The sequence below is a fragment of the Elephantulus edwardii genome, unplaced genomic scaffold (assembly GCF_000299155.1).
Source record: "Elephantulus edwardii isolate Elephantulus edwardi_28Jun2011 unplaced genomic scaffold, EleEdw1.0 scaffold00324, whole genome shotgun sequence".
In the NCBI taxonomy this organism is placed as follows: domain Eukaryota; kingdom Metazoa; phylum Chordata; class Mammalia; order Macroscelidea; family Macroscelididae; genus Elephantulus; species Elephantulus edwardii.
The window spans coordinates 661,502-680,800 of NW_006400074.1; the positions used below are offsets into that span (position 1 = coordinate 661,502).

General features: G+C 40.0%; 1 protein-coding gene across 1 annotated transcript in view; it reads right to left on the reverse strand.

Annotated features, from left to right (window-relative positions):
* Window positions 1-541: 541 nt before the first annotated feature.
* Window positions 542-19,299, reverse strand: part of PIGL (phosphatidylinositol glycan anchor biosynthesis, class L) — a 127,554-nt gene continuing 108,796 nt past the window's right edge. The window contains exons 4-7 of the mRNA XM_006901399.1: window positions 17,918-17,985; window positions 8,717-8,748; window positions 8,070-8,203; window positions 542-640 (exon numbers count right to left, since the gene is read on the reverse strand). Coding sequence (XP_006901461.1) covers window positions 542-640; window positions 8,070-8,203; window positions 8,717-8,748; window positions 17,918-17,985 — 333 coding nt within the window. The remainder of the gene's footprint in view (window positions 641-8,069; window positions 8,204-8,716; window positions 8,749-17,917; window positions 17,986-19,299) is intronic.

Genomic DNA, 19,299 nt, shown 5'->3' on the forward strand with positions numbered 1-19,299 from the left:
AGGGCATCTCCTTGAAGCCAGGGCCTTGGTAACCATCTCTTCATGAACCAGTACCTACCACAGTGAATACAAGCAAGTGCTCTGATAAATGATTGTGGTGTCCAATAGAATGTTGTTTCCCAGATTCAAGTTCAGTTAAATAAACCACAAATATAAAGAAATTCTGTATGGACCATCTGATGAGATTCAGTCTTTATAAACAGTATTAAACACTGCTTCTCCCATCTGTGTTTTCAGAACACATTTACACCTCTTTATAGCAACAGCTGCTGCTGAGTGCAGACAGTGTGCCAAGCTCTATGCTAGGTGTCTGGCATGCACTGTGTTGTTAGCAATTTATTTTTCACAAGAGCTGGACATGTTATCAGAGCAGCTAAGACTGAGCCTGTGAGTGTCATGTTTGGACAGTTCATTTGCCCTGCATGCTTCCCTCTTATGAGGGACTGTACACGGCAGGCTTGTGGAGGGAGACAAAGTCATGTCTCCAGTAAACCCAGTCTTTCTTCACTTTCTTCCTTGGACTGCAAAATTCTTCCAGACTTTATAGAAAGTGGAGTGAGTTGATCCTCATGTACCGGGAGAAGAAAATGTAGAGGTGTCGGAACCAGAGGAGCTGGCTCTGGTGGCAGGCCATGGCTCTCTAGAAGAATCAAAGAAAATCAGTGAGGTAACATTTGTGGTGAAGCTGATTCTATTACTTTTAGTTTTGGCTTCATCTTAACTCCTTACTCCCTAGGATCTGAATCCAGAGTCATCTGATTGACTTGAGAGTCTCCATTCATACTCACATTCCTCTACCACCTCCCATATTATAAGAGCAGGGATATTTTAAGGGAAATCATGAAGTATTCTGACCATTATTCAAACTGTAGCATATAGTTCAGTCTCATTTAGGTGGAATACAGCTTGGCACTTCTCAAGCTGTAAGGACTGAAGAACAAATTCAAGCCTTGAATTGCAATACTGAAGGATGGATTGATTGGGCAAAACAGAAAACATTATATTCACTGATTTAACTATATATAACAGGCCCTTCCCCTCCTAATTATTATAAAAAAACTTCTCTAGGCTACTATCATTGTAAACTTTTATGTAAAGAATTCAATAATCAAGGTTAAACCTTACATGGCATCAGTGATACCAACACACCTGTAATAACAACCAAGCTTCATACCATGGAATGCTATGCAGCACGTAGTAGCAATGATTTTGTAAATTACTACCTAACTTGGGAGGGATTGGAGAGCATTATGCTTAGTGAACTAAGTCAGTCTCATAAGAACAAATATTATATAAGATCATTATTGTAGAACATGTATGATGATTCACGTGGGGGATGGTGGAAGCAGAGGGGTGAGGATGGGTTAAGAGTGGGGTGATTAATCACAGGGTCATGCAATTTGATGGGTGGGGGTTGGGTGAGGGAAATGGGAAAGATCTGGTATGAAAAACAATGTATTCAAATTTTGTAATTTAGTATATAATACAATTTTAAAAAAATAAACATTGGGAAAAGGTGTTGGAATTTATAGGCTAAGCAACATTCAATCTGTTATTATTGAAAATGCAACAGACTCTCAATGAGATGTAATGAAACAGTGACTGCAATAAAGGGTTTGAGCATGGACACAATTGTGACAGTAACACAGGACAGGGCAAGGTTTTGGTCATGAAGTTCAATGTTGTTCATGAAGTAGCTATGAGTTTTAGTTTATTCAGAAGCACCTAACTATAACAAAGACCAAAAACCAGATCAGATGAATTATGGGATGACATAAAGGATGACATCATGAAGGAAGTAAATAAACGATCAAAGTGGATAAAAGACAAGACTCTGAAACTTGTTCTTCAACTTAAGAGAAGCCAAAACAAAGGGAAAAAATGAAAAGATGAACAGAAGTTTTCAAAAGGCAGTTCCAGAGGACAAAGCAAAGTACTATAATGAAATGTACAAAGAGCTAGAGTTAAAAACCAAAAGAGAAGAACATGCTGAAAGAATTGAACAACAAATTCAAGCCTCAAGTTGTAATAACAAAGGGTTCTATGGGCAAAACACTGAATGATTCAAGAAGCATGGAAAAAAGATGGAAGAAATACAGTCACTAGATTAGAGAACTGGCTGACACTGAACCATTTCAGGAAGTAGCACAGGATCAAGAGCCAATGGTACTTAAATTAGTCCGAGCTTCACTGAAGGCATTGACCAAAAAAAAGATCCCAGGAACTGATAGAATATCATTTTAGGTATTTCAGCAAATAGATGCAGCCCTGGACATGCTCACTTATCTATGCAAAGAAATTTGGAAGTCAGTTACCTGCCCAGCTGACTATATGAAATCTATTTGCTTCCATCACACAAAAAGGTGATCAGAATGTAGAACTTACTCTCATAATACCACATGTAAGTAAAATATTGCTGAAGATTATAAAAAATGGCTAAAACAGTGCATTATCATGTCATCATCAACTGCAACAGAATAAGAAAATCTGTATCAGAAGAAGTGCTGTTAAAGCGCTCTTTATAGGCAAGGATGATGAGACTGACATATTTTAGGCACGCTTTCAAGAAGGGCCAGTACTTCTAAAAGGACATCATGTTTGGAAAGGCTGAGTGAGGATCAGAGAAGAAGACAACCCTCAACAAATGAACTGACACAATGTGTGCAACAGTGGGCTTGAGCATACTGGAGGTGGTGAGGATTGTACAGAGGGCCACTGTAAGTCACAGTCAACTCGACAGCAATTAACAGCAACAGAGGAAGAAAGAGGTGACTTTCAGAAAAGAAGGGCCAGAAGTTAAGTGTGCCCCTTGGAGTTGAGATTCCCATACTGAAACTCCTTGACACAGGGACAGCGCTGCAATACCAAAGAGATGGCTACTTATGGCAAGTGATGGTAAGCAACAGAGAAGTCATGGCCAAGAGCCAAAGGAATCGAGAGGCCAGCTCAAGACTGAACTACGGGTTCCTAGCTCACACAGTGAAAAAACTAGTGTCTTTAGGTAGGAGACTGGCTAGTGAAGAGGTGCCTTCAAGTACCTGACAAGTAGCTAGGTTTGCTATCCATAAAATAGAACTTTTCGGTAAAGCTGACTGGCAAAGTGCTATGCTTTAGGGACACTTAAAACAAGAGTTAAAAACCTTGAGAAAAACTATACAACATGAATGAGTTTAGAGAACATTATACTAAGTGAATTAACATTCACAATGGGCCAAGTGTGCTAGAAGACCAATGTTATAGGAGTAAGAATATGGGAAAAATGGGGGCAGGGGTATGCAGAGAGAACAGGAGGAGAAGAGATAGATAAAGAACATGGCATTGGAATAGGTGGAGGGAAGGTAATTCTGTAAAGACATTATGAGCAACACAACTAACAAGTTGATACAGGATATGTATGAGGAAATGAAGGGAAAGGGAAGAAGGAAAATCTGTATACATGAGTGAATGAAAGTAAACTAAAAATAAAAAAAGCTTTGGAACACTTGTGTGACCAGGGCAGAGGTCAAGGTATTGAGGCTTAGGGCCTGAGAGGCCTGCGTGAGGGCACTGCTAAGAAGAGGCTGTGCTGATCCAAGAATTGTATCCTGAATTTTCCTGAGACTGAATTGTAAACTGTTCTTTTCCAAATAATTCCATAATTGCAAGTATTGTCTGTGAATTCTATGTGGCTATAGCAATTAATCTAAATATTATGCTAGCTGTTTTTGGATGATCTTCAGCAATATTTTCCTTGCACGTGATAGTAATGATACTGTTTGATAATTTCCACATTTTTTGTTGGCTCATTTTTGGAATCTCTTCCAGTCAGTTAGCTGGCCAAGCAACTGTCCTCCAAATGTCCTGGCATAGATGGAGAACACATACAAAGCTGCATTTGTTAGTTGAAACAAATAAACTGGTATTCCATTGATTCCTGAGGCCTTATTTTTTTACCAATGCCTTCAGCGCAGCTTGAATGTGTTCCTTTATTACCACTTACTCTTTTTTTCATTCCCACCTCTGTATTATTGGTATGCTTATAATTATTCATATACTTTGTGTTCCATTCATGTACATAGTATTTCTCTGTGTTTAACATATTCCTTCACTGACATTACCTTTTACACAATCATTCTCATATATTGTTTTATAAAATTGTTCACCATTGGACTATGCACACCATTACATCGTCTTTTCATGTTCCCACTGAATCTTTCCCATTTCCTTTACCCCCTCTCTCCATCTACCAAATTGTGTGACCCTGAGATTTACCACTGACTCCTGATTGTATGGTATTTTCTGAAATATTTCAGTGTAAACTCTTTCTGGTACAGTAATTCTGTGTATTTTCTCCATCTTCTTTTAATGCTTACTGAGTCATTCAAAATTTTGTCTGCAGCATCTTTCAGTTTTCCAACTCGAGAGTCAAATGTGTTTTTAAGTTCTTCCAGGTTGAGAAATGCTGAGTGAGTTCTTTGCTTTTTATGCTCTAATTCCAGCTCTCTACACACTGTTATATCATACTTTGCTTTGTCTTCTCAGACTGCCCTTTGAAAACATCTATTCAACTCTTTTTAAGCATCTCTTCCCTTTTTTTTTGGTTTTGCTTCTTGACACTCTAATGAAATTTTCAGAGTCTCTTCTGATATCCATCATTTTGGTTTTTCTTTCTCCTCTGTCTTTGTAGTGACCTGATATCTTCATGGATGATATCCTTGATGTAATCCCATAACTCATCTGGTCTTTGATTATTGATGTTCAATGCTACAAGCCTATTCTTAAGATGATGTTTCAATTCAGGTGGGATAGATTCAAGATCACATTTGGTCTCATATAGATTATTGTTTTAAAGTATGTCATAATAACTGATAATATTATTTTTCCTTTCCCCCCACTTTTTCTCCTCCCTTTCTCTCCCCCTCCCCCAGCCCACCTCACAATGTACCTCTTGTTCCAGACTGTTCTTATACCTATAATGCATAACAATATATTCCTTTAGTTCTTCCTCTCATCAATTCTAATGCAGTTTTCATTATCTAGCCACTTTCACTACTACCTACTCAACTCTCCCACATCTGTTCTATTTTGTAACTGTGATGTTATGCCGTATTTGTCTTTCTGTGACTGAGATATTTCACTCAGCATAATGTCCTCAAGGCTTCTCCATGTTGTGTAATGTTTTACTATTTTGTTGTTTTTCAAGGTTGTGTTGTTATATTCCACTGTGTGGAAGTACCATAGTTTTTCTGTTTATTGATGGGCACTCAGGTTGCTTCCATCTCTCTGCCTTTATGAATAATGTAGCAATTAACATGGGTGTGCATACAACTGTTTGAATTGTGGCTCTGGTTTCTTTAGAGTACATTCCCAGTAGCTGAATTGCTGGGTCTAAATGGTATTTTTATTTCCAGTTTTTTATTAAGTGCCAGACCACATTCCATAGTGGTTGTACAATTTTACATTCCCACCAGCAGTGAGTAAGGGTTCCAGTTTCTTCACAACCTTGCCACCATTTGTTGTTTGTTGCCCTGTTGAACTCTGATATTGTTGCTGGGGAGAGGGGATATCTCATAGTTGTCTGGTGGTAATATTATTTCTTGAGGTGACCTCAAAGAGTAGTTTTGGTTCAAGGTTATGGACAATCTCAGGCATAGTCTTGGGAATCTTCTAGTTGCAACCAGTCCATTAATTCTGGATCTATTAGAGAATTTTAGTTCTGTTCTGCATTTTTCTGTCTTCCTATCAGTATCCATTTATTGTGGCCCTGATCAGAATGAACATTAATGATAGCTGGGTACCATTTTCTCTGGTCTCAAAGTCGATGAGAGCATGGTTCATGCAGAAAGATAGTCTGGTAGAAGAACTTCTCTGAGTCTCTGCTTTCCATCTTTGTTGTTGTTAGGTGCCACAGAGTCTATTATGACTTACAGCAACCCTATGAACAATAGATCTGAACCTTGCCCTATCCTGCACAATCCTAACAATCTCTGATATGCTTGAGACTGCTATTATAGTCACTGTGTCAAATCATCTTGTGAGAGGTCTTCCTCTCTTTCTCTGGCTTTCCACCTTTCCCAGTATCAAGCCTTTTTGCAAGGACTGGCCCCTCTAGACTACATGCCCAAAGTACATGAGACAGGGTTTCACCATCCTTGCCTTTAATGAGCACCCTAGTTGCACTTCCTCAAAGACATAATTGTTTGTTCATGAGGCAGCCAACAGGATATCCCGTACTCTTCTCCAGCAACAAAATTAAAAAACACTGATTCTTCTTCTGTCCTCTGTTTACTGTCCAATCTTCAGATGCATAGGAAGTAACTGAAAGACCATGGCTTGGATCAGGTGTACCAAAGTCCAAACTGGCACTGTTGTTCTTCAGCACTTTGGAGAAATCCCTGGCAGCAGATTTTCCCAATGCAATGTGTGCTTTGATTTCTTGACTGCTAAGACCACGGATATTGAATGTTCATTCAAGTAAAAGTAAATCGTTGACAACTTTAGTCTTTTCTCCAATTATCATGATGTTGCCTCAGTAGTGAGGATTTTTTTCTTTTCTTGATGCTGAGATATAATCAATTTTGAAGGCTGTAGTGTCTGAAGGCTGGAGAAGAGTCTTGAATATACCATGGACTGCCAAGAAAGCAAACAGGTCTTTCCTGGAGAGGATGAAATAAAGTCTCTTCTTGGAGGCTAGGATTTTGAAGCTCCATCTCACACACTTTGGGCACGTGGCCAGGAGAGACTGATCCTTGGAGAAAGACATCATGCTTGGAAGGGTGGAGGGACAGTGCAGAAGACAACAACCCTGGGTGAGATGGATTGATAAAGTAACAGAGGCAATGGGGGTTGGTGTGTTGAAATTAGAGAGACTGGCTCTGGAAAGGGAAGGGTTCAGAGCTGCTGTACATAGGGTTACTATGGGTCACAGGTGACTCAACAACACATAACAAAAACAACATATTGCATTATTTTATTTTATTTTTTTACTTAAGCCTCTTGTTCAGAGTCAACAAGACCTCATGGAGGACCTTTGTATTTAGAAGTCTGTTGTTACCATATTTTGGATGAACATTCTTCTAAGTGGTACAGCATTCTTCTGTCAATTTGCTGTACTGATGTAACCTGGGGTTGCTGTGATGCTGAATCTTGTGCCACTGGAGTGTCAAATGCCATAACGGTTACCTATGGTGGAGAGCGGTTTGGTGGAATTCCCAGTTTAATACAGGTTTGGAAGTAGGAGTGGCATACACTTCTTAAATAACATGCTTCTGGAAACTATGAACTTTGAGAAATGAGGATAGTTATAGAAAGGCTTCAAGTCTTTTGTTCATAGGGTCGCTGAGTTGTGTTTGACTCAATGGCAAATAACAACAAACAACACTATCTGATCTTCTTCAGCAAGTGTTTCAAGTTTTCTTCACTATCAGCAAGCAAGGTTGTGTCATCTCCACAAAGCAGGTTGCTGATAAATCTTCCTCCAATCCTGATGCTACATTCTTCATACAGCACAGCTTCTAGAATGGTTTGCTCCAATCTTGATGACACATTTTTCTTCATATAGTCTAGCTTCTCGAATGATTTGCTCTGCATACAGATTGAATAGGTATGGAGAACAGATACAATCCTCTTACATACATTTCCTGATTTTAAACCATGTACATTTACACAAATATACAGGCATATAAGCGTGCACATGCGTGCACACACATCCCCTGACACATAACTATGTATTTTTTTTCCATTATTGTATCTGTCATTGCAAAGTTATGTATGTCCCAGCATTGTTGTAAGATGCTATTGAGTCAGTGAACTTGTGTACAATGGAATGACAAGAGTGCCTGATCATTCACCATTTTTGCAATGGTTGTTATGTTGGATGTATTGTTTTTATAACTAGGAAAATAAAAGGTAAACGTTATTTAAAATGTATCACTTCCAAGACTAAGCTGGCAGAGATCTGAAACTCAGGGACAGGTGTTGCATCACTGTGGAAGCTCCTCATGTGGACCTCTGTGGAAGTAGATTTGAGATGATAGGGAATCTGGTGCACAAACCTGAAGTTAGGGTGTGCAAGAATTCACAATACTTACCTTGGCTTGTGTTACCTCTTTTCCAGAAAGCACAAAGAGGACATTCTGGGTCTGAAGCTGAGAAAGGGGCAGATCTAGAAGAGAGATGTACTTGCGCACCACATTCACAGTCTCCAGCATGAGCACAGAGCACCCTGGTGGGGGGAAGAGAAGAGTCTTGGTTCTTCCAGACATGATTTCCCTTCAGTCTGCTCTGACCTTGTGGCTCAGGGAAGCAGCTTCAGAGGTAGTTGCTAGATGATTCCTTGGAGCAAAAACTGCTCTCCTGCCTATCATTCTAGAGGATGTAAGGCTGAAAGGACTATAGAAGATGTGGCCTGCTACCTTTCAATCCCTAGTTCTCCTAACATGAGAAGTTTCACTGCTAGAGGTAGAGATGAGACTACTTGAAGGTTAAGGGAAAGGGAAAGGAAATAGAAACTTTTGTATCACCAGGCCAGACACCTGGCTCCAACTCTGCCCCTAAAGAACAAACAGGCTGGGAAAAATCCTTTAGCCTCTCTGGCCTGGGTTTTCTCTGGAGGGAGCGATCCTCATCCTCCCCTCAGATGGCCTGGGGCAGAGCTAAGTGTGTTTGTAAATGTCACTGTGTAAGTTTCTTAGAGAGACAGTAATTACCAACATTGTATACAAGGGACAAGCCTTACCTTTGGGTAACCTCCCTTCTGAGTGCAGGGTCCTGGAGGAGGGAAAGAACAAGGGTGAGTAAGTAATCCTTTTGTGTGGTTATATGCCAGTGAGTCAGAACCAATTCAGTCCAGAAAGGCTGCTGTACAATTATTCAACTAAATAACTGCTCAATAGATACTTGTGAAATGAATGAGTCTTCCTCCATTGTTGTTGTGTACCACTGAGTCAGAATCGACTCTCTTGCAGGTTTTCAAAGGCTGTAAATCACATGGGAGGAAACTGCCCATCTTTTTCCTATGGAGTAGCTGGTGCATTCAAACTGTGTGCTATTGAGTTGACAGTGCCAACTCCTTACCACTGAGAGTGAGTAATGTTGCTGTTAGGGGCCATCAAATTGAGAATCTATGAGCAGCTGACATGAACCTATCTTGTGCCATCTTCATCATCTCTGACACACTTGAGTGTACTGCTGAAGGTACCATGTCGATCCATCTTATGGGGGAGGGGGTGTCTTTCTCTCCTTCACCGACCCTCCGTCTTTCCAAGCATGTTGTCCCTTTCTAAGGAATGGCTTTGCCTAGCTACATGTCCTAAGCATGAATGAAAAAATTTTGCTATCTTTGTCTCCAAGGCTGCAGTTTTCCCAAGATCTATCTGCTTGTTATTTTGGCCGTCCATACGACATTCAGTATTTTTCACCACCACCACAACTCAAACGCATCAACTTTTCTGTCATCCTTATCCCTGTCCAGCTCTCTGATGCACAGCAAGTGACTGAGAAGAGTGAATCAAGTTAAATTTTATTCCTTTGTAGTAAAAAGGAGGAACCTTCAGAGCACCGGGCTCCTCCCCAGAGGTTTGCAGGTGGTTTCTTTTACAAAAATCACTACTTCTTTATTATTATTTTTTCAATTTGGAAGTTACCAATCATACTGGTTTTTACTCATTCATATACATTTAGTTTTAAGACATTAATTCAAATTGATTAATGCAACTAATTACAATGTCTCATCACATTCTTGCTATATCTTTCCCTTCATTCATCTTATCTGTTCACTAGTTTTCATTTGTTTTTTGCCCCTTCCCCTAAGTTATCTCAGTTAACCCTCTAAGATTTGGTCTTCCTGTGTATAAACCACTTCTTAGTTTTTTCATTAGTGCTCCTACACTGTAATTGTCCATTTATGCCTTAATGCCACTCTACATAATTTGTTCTAATTTCCTCCATATTAGGGAGTATTTCATTAACAGACATACTTTGGAGAAAAGTGCTTCTTTGTCTCACATACTTTGGGCATGTTGTTGTTTTATGTTGTCAACTTGTCTGTGACTCATAGTGACCCTATGTACAAAAGCTCTGAAATCTGCCCTGTCCAGAGTCAGTCTCACAGACTCTGACACACCTATCTCCACTGTCCCAGTTACTGTATCAATCCATCTCATTCGGGGTCTTCCTCTCCTACGCTATCCCTCCACCCTTCAGGGCAAGGGTCACATCTGTTGTTGATAGAACCACTATGACTTAAACTTGACTTGATGGCACACAACAACAAAAACAATAACATATTGGATCATATGATCTGCAAATATAATTTTAATTCTTTTTGACAATTTTATGCCTTTTATTTCCTCTTCTTCCCTTATTGCTCTGACTAGGACTTCCAAAACAATACTGAATAGGAATAGTGAAAAAAAGCATCTTTGCCTGGTTCCTGTTCATAAGGGAAAGGCTTTCAATCTCTTTCCATTGACAGGAATGTTGGCTGTTGGTTTCTGTATTCTTTCAGTTATGTTGAACAAGTGCCCTTTTATTTCTATTTTAGGTTTAATTCTATTTTGGTTTTATCTGGAAAAAGGGTATGGAATTTTGTCACATGCCTTTTATGTATCAATAGAGATAATAATTTAGTTTTTTTCCTTTGTTTTACTGATGAATTGGGTTACACAGATTGTTTTTTGAACCTTGAACTAGGGCTGCATATCTGGTAGAAATCCCAATTGATTCTGATGAATGACTTTTATGTAATGTTGGATTTGACTGGCTAGGGATTTTATTGATAATTCTTGTATATATGTTCATGAGAGATATTGGCCTATAATTTCCTTTTCTTAGTGGTATCTTTGCCTGGCTTTGATTTTAGAGCTGTACTTGCTTCATCATATGAGTGTGAAAGTATAACATATTTTTCTATATTCTGAATAGTTTGAACAGAACTGCTGTTAGCTCATCTCAAAATGTTTGGTAAACATGACCCAGCTATTCCACTACTTGGAATATACCCCAAGAAAAAGAGAACTGAAGCACAAATAGAGATTTGTACACCAATGTTCACAGCAGTGGTATTCCCAATTTTAAGAACATGGAAACAGCCCAAATGTCCAACCACAATCAAATGGATTGAGTAATTATGGTACATTCACATGATGGAATACTATGTAGCATGCAGGAGCAATGATTTTGTAAATCACTATCTAACTTGGGAGGGACTGGCATTATGTTAAGTGAACTAACTCAGTGGCATAAGCACAAATACTGTGCAAGACCACTGTTGTAGAAACAGATGATTAGTGGAGTGTGAATGAGCATCCAAGGTGGGAGTGGAGGTGAAAGCACAAGGGGGAGGAGGGGGGTGCATAATCACAGGGTCACATACTTTGAAAAAAACAACCTCCTGGAGGATCAGCTATGAGTTGGTTCCAACTTGATGGTACATGACAACTACTTCCATTTACCCTGTGAATAAAGTATATTTTCCTGGGGCGGGGGGAACTCTGAAGGACAAAATCGCTTCTACTCTATTTCGCACATGTTATCAAGATATTTAATAAATTATGACTTACTAGAAGCATAAACAAAGAATTTGGTAGAATTCAGCAGTCTTTGATACTAATTTTATCAGAAATTAATATTGTTAATCCTGCTTTTTTTGATTGCTGTTTGCTTGATATATTTTTTCATCATACGATTTTTAGTCTAACTTTGTCTTTGAGCATACAGCCTTTAATGAGGGCTACATCTCAACACCAAGAAAACAAAAATCACGATCACCAGACCAACAAGAAAAATCATCATAGATGGAGAAAGAAATTGAAGTTGTCCATAATTTCATTTTACTTGGATCAACAATTAAAACCTAGAGCAGTAGTAGTCAAGAAAGCAAACGGCATACGGCATTGTCAAATATGCTGTCAAGGACCTTTCTGCAGTTCTAAAGAGCAACAATGTAAGTCTAAAGACTATGGTGTGCCTGATCACAGACATGAACATTCAACTGCTTCCTATGCATTTAAAAGTTGCAAAACGAATAAATAAGACTGAAGATGCTTTTGATTTGTTTAGCTGGGTTTTTTTCTTTTAAAGATATGATCTTTTATTATCTGTCACTCTTAGAAAATTTTATTCTTGCCTGGACTCGTATTTTGAAGTGTAAGTATTCTGCAAGGACAGCCTTTGTCTTTTGGCAATCTTTTCCTGGCATTTTTCTTTGGCCTCCTTCATTCTCTTGGCCAATAGCTTAGTGTGTTCTGCTGTCACCCACTTATTTTTCTTAGTGTGCTGTTTCTTCAGAGCAACAAGCTGGTGCTGTGTTGCAAGACCAATGGAATAACAAGATGCTGCCTCTGGGTCCTTTGGTCCTGAGTTTCTTGCCTTCTTTGTTCAGGGGCTTTCTCACAACATGCTGGGGACCATCATCTTATTTGGAGAGACTGGAAAATTTGAGAGTTCTGAAAGCTCTTTTGGGTCCCAGGTAATGAGGGAGCAGTCAGTCCTGAAATATCCTCCCCTTTCTTTATAATAACCAAGTTGAGAATACCCAGACTGACATCAACTGTGCAATGTTGAGCAGATTTGTGATTCCCTTCTCCAGTTCTCCTTGGTCTGTACAGGAGTGCCCTGTACTCAAAGCAACATTGGCCTGTTTCCTGGGAAAATCTTGTTTGTTGTTTTTACCCCTGATTGTGGAAGAATGTATTCTTTCCACTCATCACCCAGGGAGTCAGCAGCACCTTTAGTGGTTAGTCACTTCTCATAAAATGTAGGGCATTTCAATTCACTGTCCACTTAAGTAAGTTTCTGGCAGCCAGTGGCTGGGAAGGTAATGCTCAGCTTCATGGAAAAGCAGCTAGCTGATTGCCCCAGCAATGCCACGGAAAAGAGGAATCGATGTCTCTGACTTGTGTTGCTGGCAAAGAGTATTGAATATTCCAAGGACAGCCCAACAAAAAACCCCCAAATATCTATCTCAAAGCAAGGGCAAGCAGAGTGCTCCTTAGAGGAGGATGGTGAAATTTTATCTCACTTACTTTTGATATATTTCAGGAGAAACCAGTCCATGCAAAGAGACATGCTCTGAAAGATCAGTGAAAGAGAGCAAGACCCTCAACTCAATGTATTAACACAGTGACTACCACAATGGGCTTGAGCTCGACAGAGATTGTGAGGATGGTACTGGGTAGGGCAAGTTTCAGACTGGTTGTTCACAGGGTCTCTACGAATCATAGTCAACTCGATGGCACTGCTAAAGTCAGATGGATCTTGGCTGAAAGCAGAAAATACCAGAAGAATGTCCATTTGTGTTTTATTGACTATGTAAAGGCATTTGAGTGTATGGATCATAACAAACTATGGCTAAAGTTGAGAAGAATGGGAATCGCAGAACACTTAATTATGCTTATGTGAAACCCATACCTAAACCAAGAAGCAGCTGTGTGGATGGAGCAAAGGAACACGGCATGGTTTAAAATCAGGAAAAGTGTGCATCTAGGGTGTATTCTTTCTCCATACTTATTCAGTCTGTGCAAAGCACTGGAAATGCAGGATCTAAATAAAATAGAAAGGGCACTGGATAAATACAACTTAAAACTTATATGAAAAAGTCCAAGGGTTATGGAAAGAGCTCTGAGAACACAAGCACAGAAAGGGCCTTCAGTATGAGGCAGGTCAGGAGACACAGAGTGACATGAGAGGTTTGGGGAAAGAGGAAGGACAGTGACTGAAGCAAAGAGCTCAAATGTGCCAGGAGATGATGAAGATGGCACAGAATAGGACAGAGTTCAGATCTGTAGTTCATAGGGTCATTAAGAGTTATGAGATAGCACCTACTAACGATGATCTTGGCAACTCAATGGAAGTTAGCTATGAGTCAGTCTGACTTAATGGCAGTGAGTTATTTTTCCATTTCTTTGTTTTGTTTTTAGTTTATATGCCATGCTAGCATAGAAAGACCTAGAGAGAGAGAGAGAGAGAGAGACAGACAGACAGACAGACAGACAGAGAGAGACAGAGATGCTCCTAGGGGAACTGACAACTACGAACTCCTCAAGGTTTGTAGGTATGGAAGAGAGAGAAGGGTTGTAAGGCCATTTCCAAAGTAGGATGTATAAATAAGCTAAATAGATTCTAGGCACAGAAAGAAATTGTTTTATCTGAAGCAGTGACATGACTTAGTTTATGCAGAAGATCTGAAAATATTAAGAACCTTTGGAACTCTAGTTTCTTCTAAGAAAAATGGTCCCAGGCAATTTTGTCTGCCTGACGTTGTCCATTTGAGTCCTCTGTCTGGAATGAAGTTAGGGTTCTTCAGTGGTGATTGGATTCATGATCAGACTCAACAAAAAAAAGACTGTTACTCTGCAGTCCCACCTGCTGAGAACTCTTGGTTTCTCTGTACACTACTACTCTACTGGATTTTTCTTTTCTTGTGTAGTGTGAATAATGCATGAAAATGACAGGATCAGTGTGCACAGTTGGTATGAAGCTGACTCACTGTTCGAATTCTCCATAAGGTCTCTGTCCATGTCAGCTTGGCAGCCCAAGACATCACTGCATCATTGGAAGACTGTTCTTGGACTATATCATGGTTTTATAAAAAATTATGTAATACAACTGGGAAATGTGACTTCCCTGAATCTGAAGGGACTTACCATCTCTAATCTCTTGTCACACATCTCTAAGATGTGGCTCTCTGGTTAAGCCAGGAAGTCATTAGAAGGCATTATTGTCTCCCTTCATTCCAGATGAGGCCCAACTTCACACGCTTCACTGTCTATAATAGACAAAGTGCTAGTCAATAGGCCTTTTATTGTAAGAACCACCTTCCCTCTGTAACTTGATTTGTGCCACTATTAGAACCTTTACTCGGAATATTATTGCTTTTTAATTTTTGACTCATGTACTTTTAACTTGTTAGTTAAATTTGTGTCTTCTAGGCAGCAACACTACCATGATACATCTTCAAGGATATGAACATGTACGGCTAAGCACAATTGATAACAATGCATCTAAATTCCAAAATCAATCTCCGTAATAGTCTGTGTGTTTCCTACTGCCAAAGGGGCCCTTTAGAGTAGTGAGAGAAGATCTTCACCCTGAAACCTACAGCCTCCCTTTTCAGCAGGAAGTAGCTAAGAGAATACGCCATCCCTTTTCCTTATGAATCAGGGTGAAGCCTCTCTCAGGGAGGAGTGATAGGGAATGGCAAAGGACACACTGACAAAAGAGATTAATCAGAACTGGCTTTGACAAGCACTGTGGCAATTGGACAATTAAAACAGACATTCAAGGGAGGAAAAAAAAGAAGAATGAACTGGGGGGGAGGGTAGAGAAAACAGCGCAACAATGAATGAATGAAAACCCAAAATCTCTGTAAATGTTCATTAAAACTAATAAAATTTAATAAAAAAAAACCAATGTAAAAATGTTAGGCAGGTGCACCTACATCTGCTGCCACCAAGCCAACCTGGATTCTTGGCAACCTTCCATTGGATTTCCAACCTTTACGGAAGGAGTTTGCCTCTTTATCCCCCAGTGGCTGGCAAGTTCAAACTGCTGACCTTTCAGTTAGCAGTGCAATAAAAAAATCCTCTGCCACCAGGTCTTCTTTGGGTTATATCTCACTCATTGCTAAGTCAGAACTGACGTTATCACTGACTCTCCATTGCGATCTGGAAGCTGTAACTTACATAGGAGGAGCTTGCCTACCTTTCTCCTACAGAATCACAGTGGATTTGAACCGCTGCCTTTGGGTTAGCAGTGCAACTTCCTACAGATCACACGACCAGAACTCCCTTGGGCCTCTACAGAAAGTTTAAAAAAAAAAAAAAAGGTCTTTCACACAGGTGTTTTTTTGTTTGGTTTTTTCTTTCCCCCACCTTCCTTTCTTGGCAGTTAGGGCAGACTGACCACAGTGCTGACCAAGATAACTTCACCAGCGGACGAGAAACACGGGTATATACTTACAGGATCCTGAGTAAATTACTCAGCATCTTTGAGGTTCAATAAAGTGGAACCAATATCTGTGAAACAGGGTGACTACAAAGAGTAAATGAGATTCCCTATTATGCATGTGTGTCCTTTTTCTCCAAAGATTTGAGACAGTGCACAAAACACACAATGAGTATAATAACTAAGAACAAGGGGAGAGAACAGAAGAGGAAGCCAAGCAGAATATTGAGATGCAGAGTCTTTGTTGTTACAGGATGCCATCAAGTAGATTCTCAACCCACCGCAGGATCCATGACAGAGCAGATCACCACAAAGAATTTTCTTAATATGCTTGGAAGGGTGGAGGGTCAGCGAAAGAGAGGCAGACCCCCATCGAGATGGACTGACATGATGACTGGAATAGTGGGCTCAAGTGTACCAGAGATGGTAAGGGTGGCACCTGGACAGGACGGATTCAAGTCTGTTGTTCACAGGTTCGCTATGAGTCATACTTAATTTGATAGCACTGAACAACAACAAAAACAACAACATCGTCTTTATGGAAGTTGTTTGCTAGGTCTTTCTCCTACAGAGCCACTGGGTGGGTTTGAACCACCAAACTTTCGTTTATTAGCTGAATGCTTAACCACTGCACCACAAGGGCTCCTTGTAGAGTCTTGCACCTATCGTTATAAGTCTTGCATATGTGTTACAAGGGGTAGCAAATTTGGCCTGAAAATGTTCTGTGTCCAAAACAAAGTTGTTGTTATGTGCCATTGAGTCACCTGCGACTCACAGTGACTTTATGTACAACAGCCCTAAACCCTGCTCTATCCTGTGCCAAGCTCACTGTCTTCAACACCCCGATTACCCCAAGTCATTGAATCAATCCACCTCATAGAGGGGCTTCCTCTCCTGTGCTGTCCTTTCCCCCTCCCAAGCATGATGTCTTTCTCCAAGGACCGGTCCCTCCTTGCAACATGTCCAAAGTATGTCAGATGAAGCTTCAGAATCCTTACCTCCCATTTTTTTAGCAGTCCATGGTATATTCAATACTATTCTCCAACACCACAGTTCAAAGGCATCAATTTTCCTTCTATCCTCATTAGTCATTCATTGTCCAGCTCTCTGACACACAGCAAGTGATTGCAAAGACCATGGCCTATATCAGGCGCATTTTAGTCTCCAGAGCGACACTACTGCTCTTCAGTACTTTGGAGAGGTCCCTAACAGCAGACTTTCCCATCACAATGTGTCTTTTAATTTCCTGGCTGCTGGTGCCAATAGTGTTGACTGTGGAGCCAAGCAAACTAAAGCTGTTAACAATCTCAATCTCTTCACCATCCATTCTGATGCTGCCAATTGGCCCAGAGGTGAGAATTTTTGTTTTCTTGATATTGAGCCTCAATCCATATTGAAGGCTACAGTCTTTGACCTTCTGCAGCAAGCACTTCAGGTCCTCCTCAGTTTCAGTGAATAGGGTTGTGTCATTTGCATAATGCAGATTATTGATTAAGCTTCCTCCAATCCTGATGCCACACTTCTCCTCATAAAGCCCAGCCTCCTGGATAATCTGTTCTGCATTTAGGTTGAAAAGGTATGGAGATAGGACACAGCCCTGGTGTACACCCTTCCCAATTTTGAACCGTGCAGTGTTTCCTTGTTCTGTTCTGACAACTGCCTCCTGGTCCAAGTATAGGTATCATATTAGCATGATCAAGTGTTCTGGGATTATCTTTGGGGCTACCCTGCTTAATGATTCTTCTCAGAGGAAAAGAAAATCAGTTACCACGTTTGCACCATCAACTGAGTAAAAAAAAATTTGGCTGCTTAGGGCACAAACATTCCTACTAGTAACATATGAAATAAATTTTCTCCTAGAAAACACAGTACTATTACCAGAGCTCTAATAATTCAATAATATATCTGATGCGGCTTGTATGAGTGGGAAGGTGTACTGGAAACATAACATCCTGAGAACAAACTTCCACCTCGTTAGCCCGGAGAATCATACCTCATAGCCAGATGAAGAGCAACATGATTGATGTGCCCACTCACTCCCTTGGCATCGAAGGTCACCACCTGTAGAGAAACAGAGGGTTTCACTGAAGCCTGTCTGAATGCTTGATCTGCTGTTGGAAACAAGCAAACAGACCGACAAACAAAACCTGCTGTTAAAGCGGGGGAAGGCTCTGAATTTCTTTATTATTATGTTTGAGTGACAAGTTACAAGGCCGACTGATTTTCATTCAACCATTTAGACACATTATATGTTACAACATTTAATACAATAACCACATTGTAATTACACTTTCTCTCACATCCTTCTTATAATTCTTATTTTATTATTCCTTCTATTATCCTATCCTTTCCTGCCCTTATCTATCCTTGACCAAATGCTGCTTTTTTGCCTCACAGCAGCCTCTGGTGGCAGACTAGAGCTGTAGTCTTTAAGACAGTGGCTGGTGGGCTATTCTAAGGAGTGACTGTCTCTCAGATGTTACTGACCACCTCACAGACTTGACCACCTTCATTCTTTTTGGAAGGAAGGGAAAAAGCATGGTCAGATTCTGAGTAGCCTTCTGAACTATTTACTGGCGATTTGGCTTGGCCATTTATTGGTCTGGCTGATGGTACAAGGACTATTCCCAAGTGGAGCAGAACAGAAATCAGTCATGATAGAAACTGGGGTACAGAATTATCTTTGGGGCTAACCTGCTTAATGATTAGCACATACAGTTTTCAAGGATGACTGCTAGTTAAACTTGGTTCATGTGGATAAGCTGGATTTATATGGTCTCTTTCTGATGCCATACCAAGGGTGTAAAAGTTTTCAGACACAATATCCCCATGTCTCTGCAGCTGAGATAATGGAAAAAATATTTACTCTTAGGTTTCCTCTATTTCCATTTTCATGAACTTATCTCTATATACTTATTAACTATAATCACAGTTTAGTACTAACAATTTCTGCATATAGATAGATTTTTTAAAAAAATAAAGATAGCTTGAATAATAATGATAAAATAAGATGACAGCTTGAATAAGAAAAGTATTTTAAAAACCAAAACTCTTAAAAGGAATACAGTAATTGGTTAGGGGTGACAGAAAGAGGTAAGCTGTCCTCAAGGAAGGAAGGTGACTAGGCAGCAGGGACAGGACTCAGAAATAGTGCGGCAATGGGTGGAGAAGAGACTCACTGGGCTCCTGCTTTAAACTGTAAAATATGCTAACTTCACTTTGTACAGAGCTACCATTTATTGCTCACAGGCATTATTAGCCCTAAATCGCAGAAGCTGAGGTGACCTAATTAATGAGAATGGTGCTGACTTTAGAACTAAAACACAAGCAGTTAAGCAGAAAGGACTATTTCCTTACTCATTCTTTACTAAATGA